This window comes from Cydia amplana, chromosome 4, assembly GCF_948474715.1.
Source record: "Cydia amplana chromosome 4, ilCydAmpl1.1, whole genome shotgun sequence".
NCBI lineage: Eukaryota > Metazoa > Arthropoda > Insecta > Lepidoptera > Tortricidae > Cydia > Cydia amplana.
Window position 1 is genome coordinate 11,024,043 of NC_086072.1, and position 14,518 is coordinate 11,038,560.

The 14,518-nt window shown below is 37.7% G+C and overlaps 1 protein-coding gene across 3 annotated transcripts in view; it reads right to left on the reverse strand.

Moving 5' to 3' along the window:
• Positions 1–4,265: 4,265 nt before the first annotated feature.
• LOC134663250 (protein grainyhead) overlaps positions 4,266–14,518 on the reverse strand; it is a 148,169-nt gene continuing 137,916 nt past the window's right edge. For 2 of the 3 annotated variants that reach the window (XM_063519652.1, XM_063519654.1), the window contains 7 exons: positions 11,179–11,273; positions 9,884–9,940; positions 8,905–9,003; positions 8,462–8,796; positions 7,286–7,487; positions 6,183–6,247; positions 4,266–5,589 (listed from right to left, as the gene is read on the reverse strand). In XM_063519652.1, the coding sequence (XP_063375722.1) occupies positions 5,448–5,589; positions 6,183–6,247; positions 7,286–7,487; positions 8,462–8,796; positions 8,905–9,003; positions 9,884–9,940; positions 11,179–11,273 (995 nt within the window). In that variant the 3' untranslated portion in view covers positions 4,266–5,447. The remainder of the gene's footprint in view (positions 5,590–6,182; positions 6,248–7,285; positions 7,488–8,461; positions 8,797–8,904; positions 9,004–9,883; positions 9,941–11,178; positions 11,274–14,518) is intronic. The other variant, XM_063519653.1, reaches the window with a different exon arrangement.

The window sequence follows — 14,518 nt, forward strand, 5'->3', positions numbered from 1 at the left end:
AAGATATTTGTGAAGAGAATGCATTTGCTAATACCATTTGATGTAATTTTCTGAAATAAATAATCTATAGTTTTTTTTTTGTTATAATTTAGGAGTTTACAGAAAATCATCTATCATATCCTTGGTTTGACGCCGGAATATCCCGATGGGACATTCAGGGGGAAGTTACTCTATAATGGTGTTAGGTACCATTATTTATTCGTTAAATAAACTCGACCGGCTTACAGGCATAACATCATAAAACCCTTATAAACAGAGCTCGGCGGGGGTGAGCTACCTATTTACCTTATAATTTGACATGTCTTACGTCATATTACGAAAAGATGCCTGCGTCCTGAAGGGACTCAGGTCTTAGCCTCCTGTGAGGGTATTAGTAAGTTACTGGTCAGTGATGTTAGGTTAGTCATGTTTATTGTAAGTAGGTTGTCGGTTTGTCTGTAGACAGCGGGGGAGAGCGAAATGATAACACATTAGGATCGGAAGCAGTAGGTATGGACATCATTAAGGAAAATATAAGGAAAATAGCTCACCCCCGCCGAGCTCTGCTTATAAATTAACCCACTAACAAATTTAATATCTCCATTTAGGGTTCCAATTAACATTTGTATTTATAAAAAAAAACTATAAACGAACCCTACTCAGGGATCAGTAATCATTGATAGTCCGATAATATATTATTTATGCTACCCATTTATTTGTTGTTAAAAATGTTAGTAGTTAGAGATGTAATGTATTATTTATAGGTACCTATGTGTAATTTTTTAGTAGTTTTCTTTTTGATTACGTAGTAATTAATGTTAATCATAAGTCAAGAATAACTAGACTAAATAAAGAAGAGTAATAAAAAGGTAGCCAAGTTGGAACAAATATTTAAACCAGGTAAATTTGTTTGTCTAAAATTTTAATTGACATGAATACTCACATGAAAACAAATCAGTAACGTAATCAGTGAAAATGATGAAATCCGACAAATGATGACGAGGATTGAAAAACAACAGTTCACTAGTGGAATTACTAGTTTACAAAAAAAGACTCAATTTCTCGTTAAAAGTCATGATAACTACCGATCTACTAATAAAATTTAATGCAGTTGGCTATTTTCCTTAGGGTTTGCGGATCCCTGGGTCTAAGGGCACGTATCTAATGGTCATTTTAATTATTATTTAATTCTCTTCTCTTTCTCTTTCTAATTCTCTTTCTTAGGCAGCGCCCGTGGGTCATTGATTTGTTAGTAACTTAATAGATTTAGTTGTCCCCACTAAGTGCCTATTAGGTTTGCCGAAAATGCTTATCATCAAACCTAGGTTATACAAATACCTAAAAGCTTTTGTCCGATCCGTCTCTAGATAGTTATCAAATAAAGCGGCGCGATGTTCTAAAATTCGTGAGTAATAAACCGACATCGTACATTTTATAGCGATTTCGGTGCAAAATAGTTGAATTAAAGGAATAGCTAAAAACAATTTCTAGAGAGCTATAATCAATTCAGGTTCGTATTAATCATTTTAGCTAGATTGGAGTATATAGATCACATCAATGTAACAATACTGCACTGAAATTTTTACAGAATTAACGATGTTTGGGTAATTAATAGTTGAACATGTATGTAAGTATATGACTGATCTTCAAATTAGATATTTTCCGACTATCATTAGCTTGCTTTCGATGTTCTGGTTCAAAAGTACGTACAGTAAGTCGTTATCAAATATCTACGATACTAACGTATTGGAATATAATCGTCCCGCCAGTTATATTGTCATGTTGATATAAAATCTGAGTCAGGATGTCTTCACCACACGAACTGGTAAAGGCCCTCTTCATTATTCACAAACGAATGAGAAAGTTGCATTTTATCCAAATTTTGAGTTGATTGCTTATTTTAGCTGCTAGAATTGACTTAAATGATATTTTGAATAAAAGCAAATTTATGACGATTTTTGGATTTGATTTGGTTTGATTTTCCTCGCGTTGGTGTGGTGAACATTTTTGTGTTTGACTTGGAGTCTTTGGAGGCAAAGTTTGTTTAACCCTTGTGCCTTGTAACCCTCGCAGCGCTCAAGATTCCACTTCTCGAACCACTCGCTACGCTCGTAGTTAAATTTTGGAATCATTCGCTTGCTCGGTTAATATTAGCACGAGCGGTTAACCTCTCGTATGGAACGCTGATCCACGCAGTAAGTTTTGAATTAATTATTAATTAGAGTTCAATATCCACTATAACGTGGATCCGCGTTCCATAACTATTTCAGTGCGGTAAAATCGTAGGTAATTTTGCAGCCCACTTTACCTAAACGTTAAATTTGGAAGTAGTTTTACTAAATAAGGACCTAATTTATAATTAATGAAATAAGTAGACAGCATACATAGATACCTATTCGCATTGAACATTAATTAAGTTAAAAACAAATTGTCTTCATAACCAATCATAACTACAAAACAAATAAAATAAAGACAGTGAACAAAATAGAGTATGCTACTTATGCTAAGTTATTTACCTAGTACCTACTTAGGGAACGTTCTTAATCTATCTCTAAATTGAACTAGATCTTCGTCTCAATGCTTTCGTGATCTATATATGTAATACTTAAATTCCTGTGCTTTGTGTGAAAAATTCTGATATTTACCTACCTATAGTTATTGTTAACTTTAAGGCTCCATTAAATGTTGATGGTTCCAATATTGTTTCTTTAATTGTCTTCATAGCTTTCCCTTTATCTCTTGCGCATGCACGGCCCACCAGTTTGACAAATCAAACAAACGTAATGTTTTGAAGAAAAACATTTTTATTTAGATTATAAACTTTGATAAAAATAATTATATTAATAATATTTTATGACAACTTACAAATATTCATATAAAAGAATAACGTAACATCTATTCAATTTAATCTTAAGTACAGTAGAATTTTATAACGAAAATGTGCTAACACTTTCGGGGTGTGTTTAACTAGTGTGACTAAACTCTCTCGCCGGCGACGCGTACGGCCGCGGCTCGCCGCGACTCGGGCCCGACCCGACTCCGACCCGACGACCCAACCACTGACCCGACATTGCACAACTCCGGCGGCCGCGGCGGCCGGCGTCGCGCCGTGCGAGCCCTTTTAACTACTAACTGCTTCACGTATTTATTGCTACTGACGTTTGTGACTTATGACGAGATTCAGAATCACGATCTAACATCAATGTAAGTAAATATTAAAGCTGCACGATTAAAATAATAAGAACATAAATAAACATTACGTGAATACGTATAAGTAGGTATAATAACAATGTCGTTATAGTCCGCCCCACTCGAGCGCAGACTTTGAGCAATACGCGTAACCATATAAAATTTATAATGAATCGAGATACTTCGACCCCTGTTACGTAAGCAGTGGATAAACATTAACGAGTGTCTTTTACATATATCTTCAAATATAATATGAAATGCAGATATAAGTGTTACGCGATGGACCAGAGGAGTCACAACCCTATCGCAATAACATGGAAGAAACGAAATAGAAGTAAAGTAATAGAAAAGTATCAATAACATTATCTTAATTAAAATTCGATGTCTATCTGCAATTCGTGGGACAATAAAACGAATTATATTTAAAAATCTATAACTAACATCATTAAGTATTCTAAATTATGTCATAATATGGCAGTTAATCGAACCGTCCGCACTAGGCACTTCTCTTAAAAACTCCTGGGCATGTCCAAGACTGATCCTTTCAGGAAACAGAACCTGGTTCTAAATTTTGAATATAATCGGTGGAGAAACTTAATACATAATATGATTTCAGCGTCATCCATCACTTTAATGTTATTTAACACGATCACAGTTTCCGAACCAATTTTTTTCATTACTCCATTAACCCTTTTTTTTGCTTAACAGTATTTAATGGGAATGTAACAAATTGCATTTACATATTTATTAAGTATATTTTATACTTGTGGATCATTTCAGCGTGGCTTCATATACAATATTGAAAAGTATAGAATATAGTACTGGACTATAAACGTGTTAATCATTTGTTTGTTTGTTAGGCTATGCGACTCGTAAATAGCTACTATGTAATGCGGCGGCTCACGTTGTAACAAAATGGCCAGCCGGTTGCATGCAAGGCGTAATTCAATACATTATACATCGATGAGTACAAGTATGGATATTTATATATAATTTCCCTCGTTTGTCTACATATAATCCAAATATGCTAATCGCTGAAAATTATATAAAAAACCATATCCAATAAATTCAAGCGATAACTTTGGATATGTATTACAAAATGGCTCGGTAAAATACCGTAATTAGGTACATGGTAAAGTCTTGGACACATCATACATTTTCCTTAATCTAAGTTGTTGTCATGGCCCGATAACTTAAGTATCGAAATTCGTTTATAATAACAAAATCTATTATCAATAATACCTTAAATTATACACAAACCAATCCCACAGATGATAATGAAATTGTATTTCAAACGGACTCGTCCTTTGTGACTATGTTACAATGACTAAGTACATATCCTTTCCTTTTTGAAATTACTAGCAGTACTTTTTTCTTTTTTGTGTGAATGATAATGGCAAATATTTGTAAACACAGTACTGCAACATCGGTTTAAATAAAGTCGTCATTAAAAAATCTCGTTGTGTTTTACGAGAAATTATGGAAGGGAATAGGCTCATTAAGGAGTTACACAAATAAATAAGGACGTAATTTACAATATGATAGTGAACGATGAAAGTAATGACGAACAATCTATCGATTCCTATAGCTAGAGTCACCATTACTAAATGAATGAATTGAGCGAGCTTATAAAGCAAACTTACCCTTATAAAACTTAACAAAGTGGATGGCATTTAATTTGACTTAACTCACTTACATTAATTATTATGACAAAGGCACTTCATGCTTTTACTTCAAGTAGATAATATAGTATCTACTAATACAATAATGTTTTGTGACAAGAATTTCTAACTTTATCATCATGGCAAGATTCAAAGGTACCTGTTGAAACGTTAACTACATACAGCTAGTATGATAACCGAGTGAATGGCACACACGTTTTGATCAGCAACAGATAGTAATTTACAAATTACACATATATAACTAATATAGTCAGAATGAACTAATATTTTCGCATTAGAAATAAGAATTTCTCTGTCATCGTCGTTTCGCAACAATAATAAATTCTAGCGTGGTCGTTATTTACAATGCGGTCCCACAAACGGATGCCGTCCTACGACAACCACCATGATGTTTTTGTGGCAGTAAGTTTTAGTAGAAAGAAAACTACGGTGATGAATCGCTTAAAAGTAAATTTCAACGTGAGATCGACACTTTGAGAAAACGTTTAATCAGTTTTTCTCATAACGAGTGTAACTGTGACGGAGACTGTTGGAATCAGTGTCCAGCGTAGTCGCCACGCGGTTGTCTCTGCGCCGGCAGGGGCGGCCCGCGGCCGCCTAGTGGTCGAGCGGCAGCTCCACGAACGTGATGTCGTAGAGCGGCTCGTCGTCGGCGGCGACCGCGGGCCGCACCTCCAGCAAGAACAAGTCCTCGTTGCAGTAGTAAGCTAGCATTTCATCGTCAATTTTGGCCGTAATCCTGCAAATAATATTTTGGTTAAATACTGACAATCAAAGCCAGCACTCGTTCATACAGTCATTCTTAAAGAATGCAACAGTAAATGACGTAAGAATTTTGTTCCATTAATTATTGCAAATGCATGCACCGATTTACACAATAATGAAGGTTATTCAAAAAGGTCATTAGATTTCAACAATTTAAGGAATCAATTCATCTTTGCGTAATTTACCCATTTAATTAATTGGGTACTTAATGCTAGTAAGTCGTTAGAGTGCTCAATTTATTAATTTCGTCCAAGTGCTCACCATTATTGCAATATAAATTAGGTTTTGGGGCAAGGTCTGTGCTGAGGGACATGATTATTGTAAATGATATAATTTTATGTGCAGCTTATAAATTGCATCGGTTATTTTGAAAACAATCAAAGTCAATGTGTATTTTAATGCGACCTTGGTTGTTTTCTAATCAAACGATTCAATTAGGGGTATAATTATTTGAATAAGCGTTGCAAGTTAGTGGCGCGCCCGGGGCAAGCGATGCTAGCGCGTGGCGGCCGGGTGTGTGAGACACGTCACAACGACAACTATCTAAGGCCAATGAAAACCACTTACCCTTTCTTGTTCTTTCGATAAAGATTATTAATTGCCGAACTTGAAATTTTGTACTTATTCTCAATCTGAAAATAAGCAAAAAACAAATGATTACAAAGGGGCCTTTGTTTTTTGAACCGAGACGTCTCGTCTGACGGAACCGGTGGAGTGGTTTCACAACGAGAATGATTCGCGCGAGTTCTGGCGACGTGGTCCGGTGCGGCCGCGCGGGTGTTAATTACAACATGCAGTTATGATGACGTGTGTATTGTAGGTATTAGACGGGGTTATGAAGCGCCACATCGGTTACAGCGGCGCCGCGAGCGACGGCGTCGCGCCCGAGGGGCGGAGCCGTGGCCCGCGGCGCGGACGAAGCGTCTCGATTACATTGGTTTACAATTTTGAATATTGGTAACGTTAACGAATGTCGAGATAGCGAGAAAGCATCCAAGTCCAGTCTCGCTCCCTCACGTTCTGCGGTTAGCCGACATCACCAAGGTTATTCTCGTGCCGCCGCGTCGAGCGGCGGCCCGCGGCCCGCCGCGTTGACGAGCCCTAGTCAACGTGGCGAGCCAATAAGGCAAGCGTGTGCAAAAACGAAAAGGAAAAACAATACACGTACTTGAATTTCGTTTCAGCCGTGCTACTATTCAACCATAATCTCTAAGCTAACGAGCTGATTCAAACAATCTAACTGAAATTCCGCAGTTAAGCCAATCAATCATTTGAAAAGTAGGTATACAATGAAAAACAAGTGAAACAGGATTTCGATGACCTTTGACAGTCATAGCACTTTAAAATTTATAGAGCCGTGTCAGCATCATTGATAATTCGAATAATTATGATTTTGACGTAATGAATTTCTGATAGAATCAGATCGGCTATTATTTCAGTTGCCTGACAAACTTTAAGAAATTATAAGTGAAAATCATATATTTCAATACCTATGAACAATTGAATCAACTTTAAGATGCACTTAGAGCATATCGTAACAACCAGTAATCGGTTTGTAAAAACGTGGTTGAAACGGCACGGCGTTGTTGAGCAGAACCGGTGGGTATTGGAGGACGTATATCGTTTTTCCCTCGAATGTAGGAACCGCTAGTGAAGAGTGGTGTACTCACCGCATGGAGCAGGCCCTGCGTGGTGGGTGGCGCGACGTGCAGCGGCGTGTACACGTCGTCGGTGTCCTGGCGCACGTACAACATGACGCGCTCGCTGAGCGGCGGCGTGCCGGCGCGCGGCCGCTTGCCCAGCACGCCCTCTAGCTCCAGCGTGTCCTTGCGGTCACCGTAAGGCGAGAGGCTGCCCACCTCTGACCTGTACCTGAATACACATCTCTTCTATAGGTATCTCTGTTTCTGACCGCAACGAAACCTTTGTTTAAGCAGCAATCTTATTTGTTAAAAACGCAAGCATCTGCTAATAGAGAAAGTTTTCTCCATGTTAATAAAATAAATAACACTATCTTTCTATTTTTAACTATTTTTCCTTAATATAAGTTTAGGTATCAGATTAGGTAACTATATACGTATAGCTGTATGGTACTAGGTCAAATCCGAAAGCAAAATATAATATACTATAATAATACAATACCTAATTTTCAATCTGAACAACGATACAAACCAATGCTTTGCAATTTAGCCATAATAATTTGCCAACTTAATCGGTGCTGCAATCGATCGGTTGAAGGACTAGCATTATCTACCCATGATTGTTACGGAATTTTACCTATTTTTATTCTTGGTAATTTGAGATATCAATAATTTGGCGCTGACTTTAACTAATAACCGATATGACATTTGCTAAACAAATGGGACTTTATCTGACATCGATTTGATTAATAAGCTCTTTGTGTACTTGGTATCACAATGAATTCATAAGTATATTCTTGCGTCATGGGTATTGTAGTATCATGTTTCGTGATCGATTGAGTAATCAATTTACCTAGTGTAAGAAGTCGAAAATTTGCATTATTATGCAGGTATCAAGAGGTTATCAGCATTATTTATTAACGTGGTCTCATAAAACCACATAAATCAGACAAACAACGATAGTAAGTACATTAAAAATCCTAAGTCCTAAAAAGTCTGCTGTTTAATTAGGTCACATTACAATTCAACAGATTTTCAATGATAGGTGTATTTTTCTGTCGTATATGATCTTCTTCTGTTTGTAGATTTGCCAAATTAGTCATCCGTATCAAAACGGCTAGCGATCGGAAGCCTCGTTCGAGTGGATTCCCCGGAGCAGTAAGCGAAAAGTGACAGCAAGTGCAGGTATGTAGAGCAGATACTTACGCGGGCGCGTCAGGCGGGAAATGGTTGTGGAACTTGAGCGCAGGCGCCTGCGGCTTGGCGGCGTGTAGCAGGAACGGCGAGGCGCCCTTCAGATGCGCCTCCGCCAGCGCCGACTCGTCGTGGCCGTAGAACCCTTGGATGTCCATCCCCGTTAGCTTGTCGATGTCTTCAGCCGGGCTGAACAGCACCGGTGGCTTGGCTAAATCGGCCATCGTATAGAATTCGCTCCGCTCCGTCACTGGGTGGTAAATCTCGTCCAGCTTCTTTCTATTCGTTGCAGACATTTTTCTTTTCGCTGCTCTTCTCTCTTCGTCCCGTGTTTTTCTTTCCGCACCCTATAAACCAAATGAAGAAAGTTACATTCGAGTACCTACTATAGTATACTTAAATAAATAAATACGAGTATAAGTTCTCCTTAACGTGTCACAAACATGAGATCTTACCTTGTCACAAAAAACTTTAATTTGGCAGTATCCTCTGTGATACACTTGTGTATCGCGTGGGTCTTCAAACGTGTCAATTTGGATGTGCAACGGTAGGCCCTGAAATTAAATATCATAATTCATTTGAAACTATTTATGTACGTAATTAAACCACCCGTATATCTGTAAAATGCAAACATTCAAATACCTACGTATCAACCGCTCGAAAGATTATCTAATAGATTTCGTCTGACGCAATTTCACGCTTCGTGTCTCACAACGAGTATGTTAACAAAAAATTGTTTTAATAAACCATAAGGGATAATTACGTCAAATTTACGAATAAGGAAAAATATGCACGTGTCTGAATCGAATCGCGTTAAAACGTCTTAATTGCGGCGGCTCGAGGTCGACGCACGTCACCGCCGCGAGCTTTACCTAGGCTCGTCGCGAGCTGAGCATTCGCTTCTAGACAACCAATATAAGATTAACCTCGTCAGTGATAACGCCAATACGTAATCAGAGATCAGAATTATATGGGATCGCCTGGTTCATGTGTTACACAAGTGATGAGAACGTAGGGTCTGGAGGGTGGGTAATCGCGACTCGGACTGGCTGTTCCGGGCGGACAACGAGAACTGCGCTAGCGGCTAGAACGCCCGGCTACTGTTTTTAGATATTACTTATCATTGAAATGAAAATGAAATGAAAAATATATTATAGTATTTAAAACTTTCGTGTTTTGAACACAGACTCACATTTATGGGGTATATCGCGAAATTTATAATTTATTTATTACCTATTTACTTTATTTATTTGGAGGATACTATACTTTTATATCTTAGCAATCCACACGTGTTTAAGCAATTAAAGTTACACTAGGTATACCTAAAACAACAACCGATACATTACTCATACTTTAAATACCCGATAATATAAAAAATTTAAAATGCATTACCATGTATGTAATCAGTATCGTAAACAAGTATCAGAAACGTACCTTGACTCCCTTTTGGCTGCTAAAGTCTGTGCTAAGGCACTGTACTGCAATGTTGATCTGAAATAAACAAAATACCATGAGAGCGGTCCGATTATAATGATGTTAGATTCTCATTACTCTGATAACACCGGCGATGTAAACAGCACACATCCTGACCGCAATGGCAGGCGCCAGGGGTGTCAGACTAAGACATGAGAACCGCCCGTCACTAATGCAGTTGTATAAAAAATATAAAGTGACTGGGAATTTTTCAATGAAATATTGGCGATGTTGGTAGTATCCAGTGTTGCGTTAGGGTCATTATAGCGTAGCAGGTAGCTAAGGGCGGTGCTGGTGGCTAGTCTACGTTGCTCATTACCGCAGTCTATGCAAATGACCCCCTGCGTTTTTCCTCGCCGCCACCGCCACCGATCACTGTCCGAACGCATATTATCTGTCGCTAACAACTCGCATCCGCTGTGGTTTCGCCCAACAATAAATAATTACGGATATTGGTAACTGACTACTAAGTAATTTACGGCAATAAAAGAAACCAAGAAAAATAAAAAGCGCTCACATGAGTTTGTTGGTATAGCGCAATGATCTCTCAAACCATCAGTATTTTATTGATATGGCTTATCTGAGTGAAGATTTGATGGCACGGCAGTCTCTACATTATATTATAAGCCTGGTACGTTTTACCGTAAGACTATCTACATATATGAATATGAACTATATTAATGCATTTATAGGTAATGATAGTACATACAATGAATTTTATAAATGCAATTAAAAACGGAGACCGTTGTTTATTATTCAATAATTTAATGAGTGCGATCGCCGCCCGGCGACCAGCGGCGGCGGCCAGCGTTCTCAGGCGGACGCTTGCAGATTTTTTTGCTTCATTTAGTCGTTATTCGACCAAATATGGATGCAGGATTCTATTTAATTACACTGTAATAAGTGTAAGTATAATAATATCATGAGCTGTGTTTTAATGCTGCTTCATAATGAGAATTAAGTATGCGAATACTTATTCTTTATGAAATGTTTCTAAATATTTTGATCAACTTAATTGTTTTTGAGTAGTCATTCCTTATTAATTTTACATTTAATATTTACAAGTACTTATCCCAATACATTACCAAAGTATCATTTTGAGGTGCTGAAATAAGAAATACTCGAAAATGTTTTGCCCATCGTATACCTACCAACTTTTTATTTATTTCGCATCTAACTTTTTTTTAGAAAGTGCCTAAAACTTATTTGTTTTAATGATTTATTTTGAATCTTGGGGAGTCGTATAGGTAATTCACCTTAGCAGCACTCTCGAGAGGATTCCAGTAGATGGCAATGGCGTTGTGCGACACCTCCTCGATGCAGCCCGCCAGCCCGATGCTGTTCTTCGTGTCTGCAACAAAAACACGCATTTATCAACCCAGGCCCGCAGTAATGACGACGCAGATTTCGATTAAGATATCAACTCACAATACGTCATCGCCGACGGAAATTTATTAGCAGGGCGTGAATAATCACGTGACGTGATAACATCGATTTATCAACGATTGCGTTCCTTTCGACAACTGTTCTTCTAGGGTTTATGTAAATTAGTAAAGTCTTCAGATTGCCCCGTCAATTATCCTTTGTGCGAACGAATAACGAGTTTTGACGTCGTGTTCGTACGCATTTGATTTTATTATACTCTCAATCAAGTCCAATTTGCAAATGGCAGGAAACGTGTAAGTACTGCGTGTATATCACAATCTGCACTTAATTATTTTGAGTCCTAAGGCTCTATAGTGTTCAATAAAATTAACAGTTAGGTAGATATTTTACGTAATTTACTTAATCCAATTTTATTATTATAGAAATAGTTTCAAATGTAAATCCTAGTACCTACCTATAACTGTTTAGTTGCGACTGAAATTTACGTATAGAATAATTAAATTAATTTTAGAAATTAACTCATTTAGGTACCTACTTTAATTACCAGACCGTGTCACCGTCATTAGGTAGATAATGCAGTAGGTATTATTCGAGCATGTGATTAATATCTAAGTAAATAGTTGGTACACTTAATATTCGAAATATTAAATGTACTAAGCATTTAGATATAAAATCACCTAAATGCGTTTATAATAATATTTTCAGAATTTGTTAAAATTGTAGTACCCTTAGAAAACCAAATATGAGTTAAGGTTTGTTTTAAAGTTGAATATGTAGTGTAAGAAAACATGAATCAAGTCTAACAAAACATTGGACGACACATCAAATTCGATTAACTCTTTTTTTTTTGTTAAAAGAGGGCAAACTATTGATGAGTGGCTGGAGTCGACAACATGAGTGGCAGCCCTGGTCTAGGGTTATGCATTATCGGGCGCGGGGGTGGTGGTTAGTGAGTAATCGGCGTGGCTGATGCGGCGTGGGCGCAGCCCTATCAGCGAGGCAGCGATTTGTGCGGGCGCCGCTCGCCGGTGCCGATGTGTTTATGACGACCGCCGCCCGCCCTCACACGGCTTTATTGTTTTAACTGCCTCCAACGAATTTACGAGTCTGGCTTACGTCCTGCTGTGAACAATACGCCTTCTGTGCTGTCACTCAAAACGCTTCTGTCATATTTTTGGTGTGTTTTACGGAATGAAGCAGGGAAGAGTGTAAAATTGACAATTCAAAACATTTATGCTTAACGTATTTTCGTTCCTAATTAGTAACTAACTTTTGTAAAAGTGAAAAGCCAGAAAAAAATGGATACAAAATATGAATAGGTACTTAAATATCTTAGGTGCTTACATTTATTACGTACAAAAAGTTAATAAAATGCACATGATAGACTTATAAGAGTCAAGATACCTAAACGTTGGCTTCCCCTCGTCTTGTAAGCTGCATTTCATAGGCTTCTTACTGATGAAAGCTATGAAATAAAACACTGAACCGAACGCTAAACCCTTTTCCCAAAAAACTAGCCCCGACCATGGGATTGAAGGTAATCAGGTTCTTAAGAGGCCGGTATCGATTTTAGTTGCAAAAATGTAAAATTGATAGATTTAGTCGACGAAATTGTGACCCTTTTGTTACGTAATAGAAATATCAAGTACTGGTATCTTATCTTGCATTTGTACAGATCATTTTTTTGAAAGCTGACTCACTAAATTAGTAATGATTTTTTTTCTCATGGACGTTTAGGTAAACGCGCGTAAAGCACTGATTTAGTCGATCTTATTTGTAAATTTCGTAAAGTTTGGACTGCTAAAAATGGTAATTTTGTATTACACATATCCTGTACTCCAACTTGCATAGACTACAATTTTGTTATATGATATTGAACAAGAGTAAATGAAAGTTAGACGAAATCAATTTTCACCAGAAATTACTTCAAAACAAGTGAACATTTTTCGTGAAAATCGACTTAATTTCAACGTAATTTTGATACTTAAATAATCTGCAACATTTCCTGAAACTGTTCTTATACATTATTTTTTATAATTTATAACTATAACTTTTTGATGAATTTTTAAAAACTGCCCCTTCTCGTCATATATTGCCGGTGACGCACGCTCGGGACCTTATTATTAAAAGGCGAGATGAGAAGACGTGTTAATAGAAACCAATACTTGTTATTTAGATACTACGTAACAAAAGGAGTACAATTTCAACGACTAAATCTATCAATTTTACATTTTGGCTCTAAAATCGTTAACGGAGCCTTAAATAACAGATTGTGTAAGACTTTGCGAGGTAAATAAACCACCGCAACACTATTAACTGGGGTAGAACCTCCATCGTCTTCAACCAGAATATTACGAACAACTAAATCTACCTACCTAATAGTGATTAGGTATTATCTAAGCAGTATTGTGTTCGAGTATCTTGCGAGTTGCGAGTCATATGTGAGAAATTTTATAAGGATACGTTGTGTTGACAGCGAAGGACCTATAAAGCTCATAATAATTTTTTCTAAATTTGTTTCGTGTCCCAAATATGATAAATTGGAGATATATTCTGGCAAAACCAACTGATAAATATATAGTAAAATCTTTAGTTTTGATCAGTTTAGGGTGTTACAGGAAGGTGTTTTAGCAAAACCCTGTCAAAAGGAATAACCAAAGACGCTCGGATGCGTTGGACACGCGATACAAGAAGGCATGTAGTAATCGGAGCCGGCATTGTGCGGGTGCGCCGTGCGTTGCGAGTCCCTGCCCCTACCCCCTCGTTCCCCATCACCCCTTGGCTTTCACACGCCCGCGCACAGGTGTCCGGTGTCGCCCTTGACGCTGCTCCCGACTCCAAGATCATACAATTTCTGATGCCTTAATACATCTTACATGTAGGTAGGTACATATACACAATGTCGGACATCTAACGATTTCTTACTATTATTCATTGCACATTCCTGAATTTTTTGACTTTGGCGTTTAATTCAAAAGATACTAGTGTAATAATTTTGATATCTAAGGAATGGGTTTCTATTGTTTCCCTAATAGTTTTAAGCCATAATGTATTGTTTGCCCGCATTTTCGTTATGGCTCCTCTACACGATGGGCCAGCGCCGGCCACTCCAAGGGACGCAGCCATGCGGTAGAAAGAGATAGCAATATCACTTGCTCCCTCTAAGGCATAAATGCGTCCCTTGGAGTGGCCGGCGCTGGCCCATCGTGT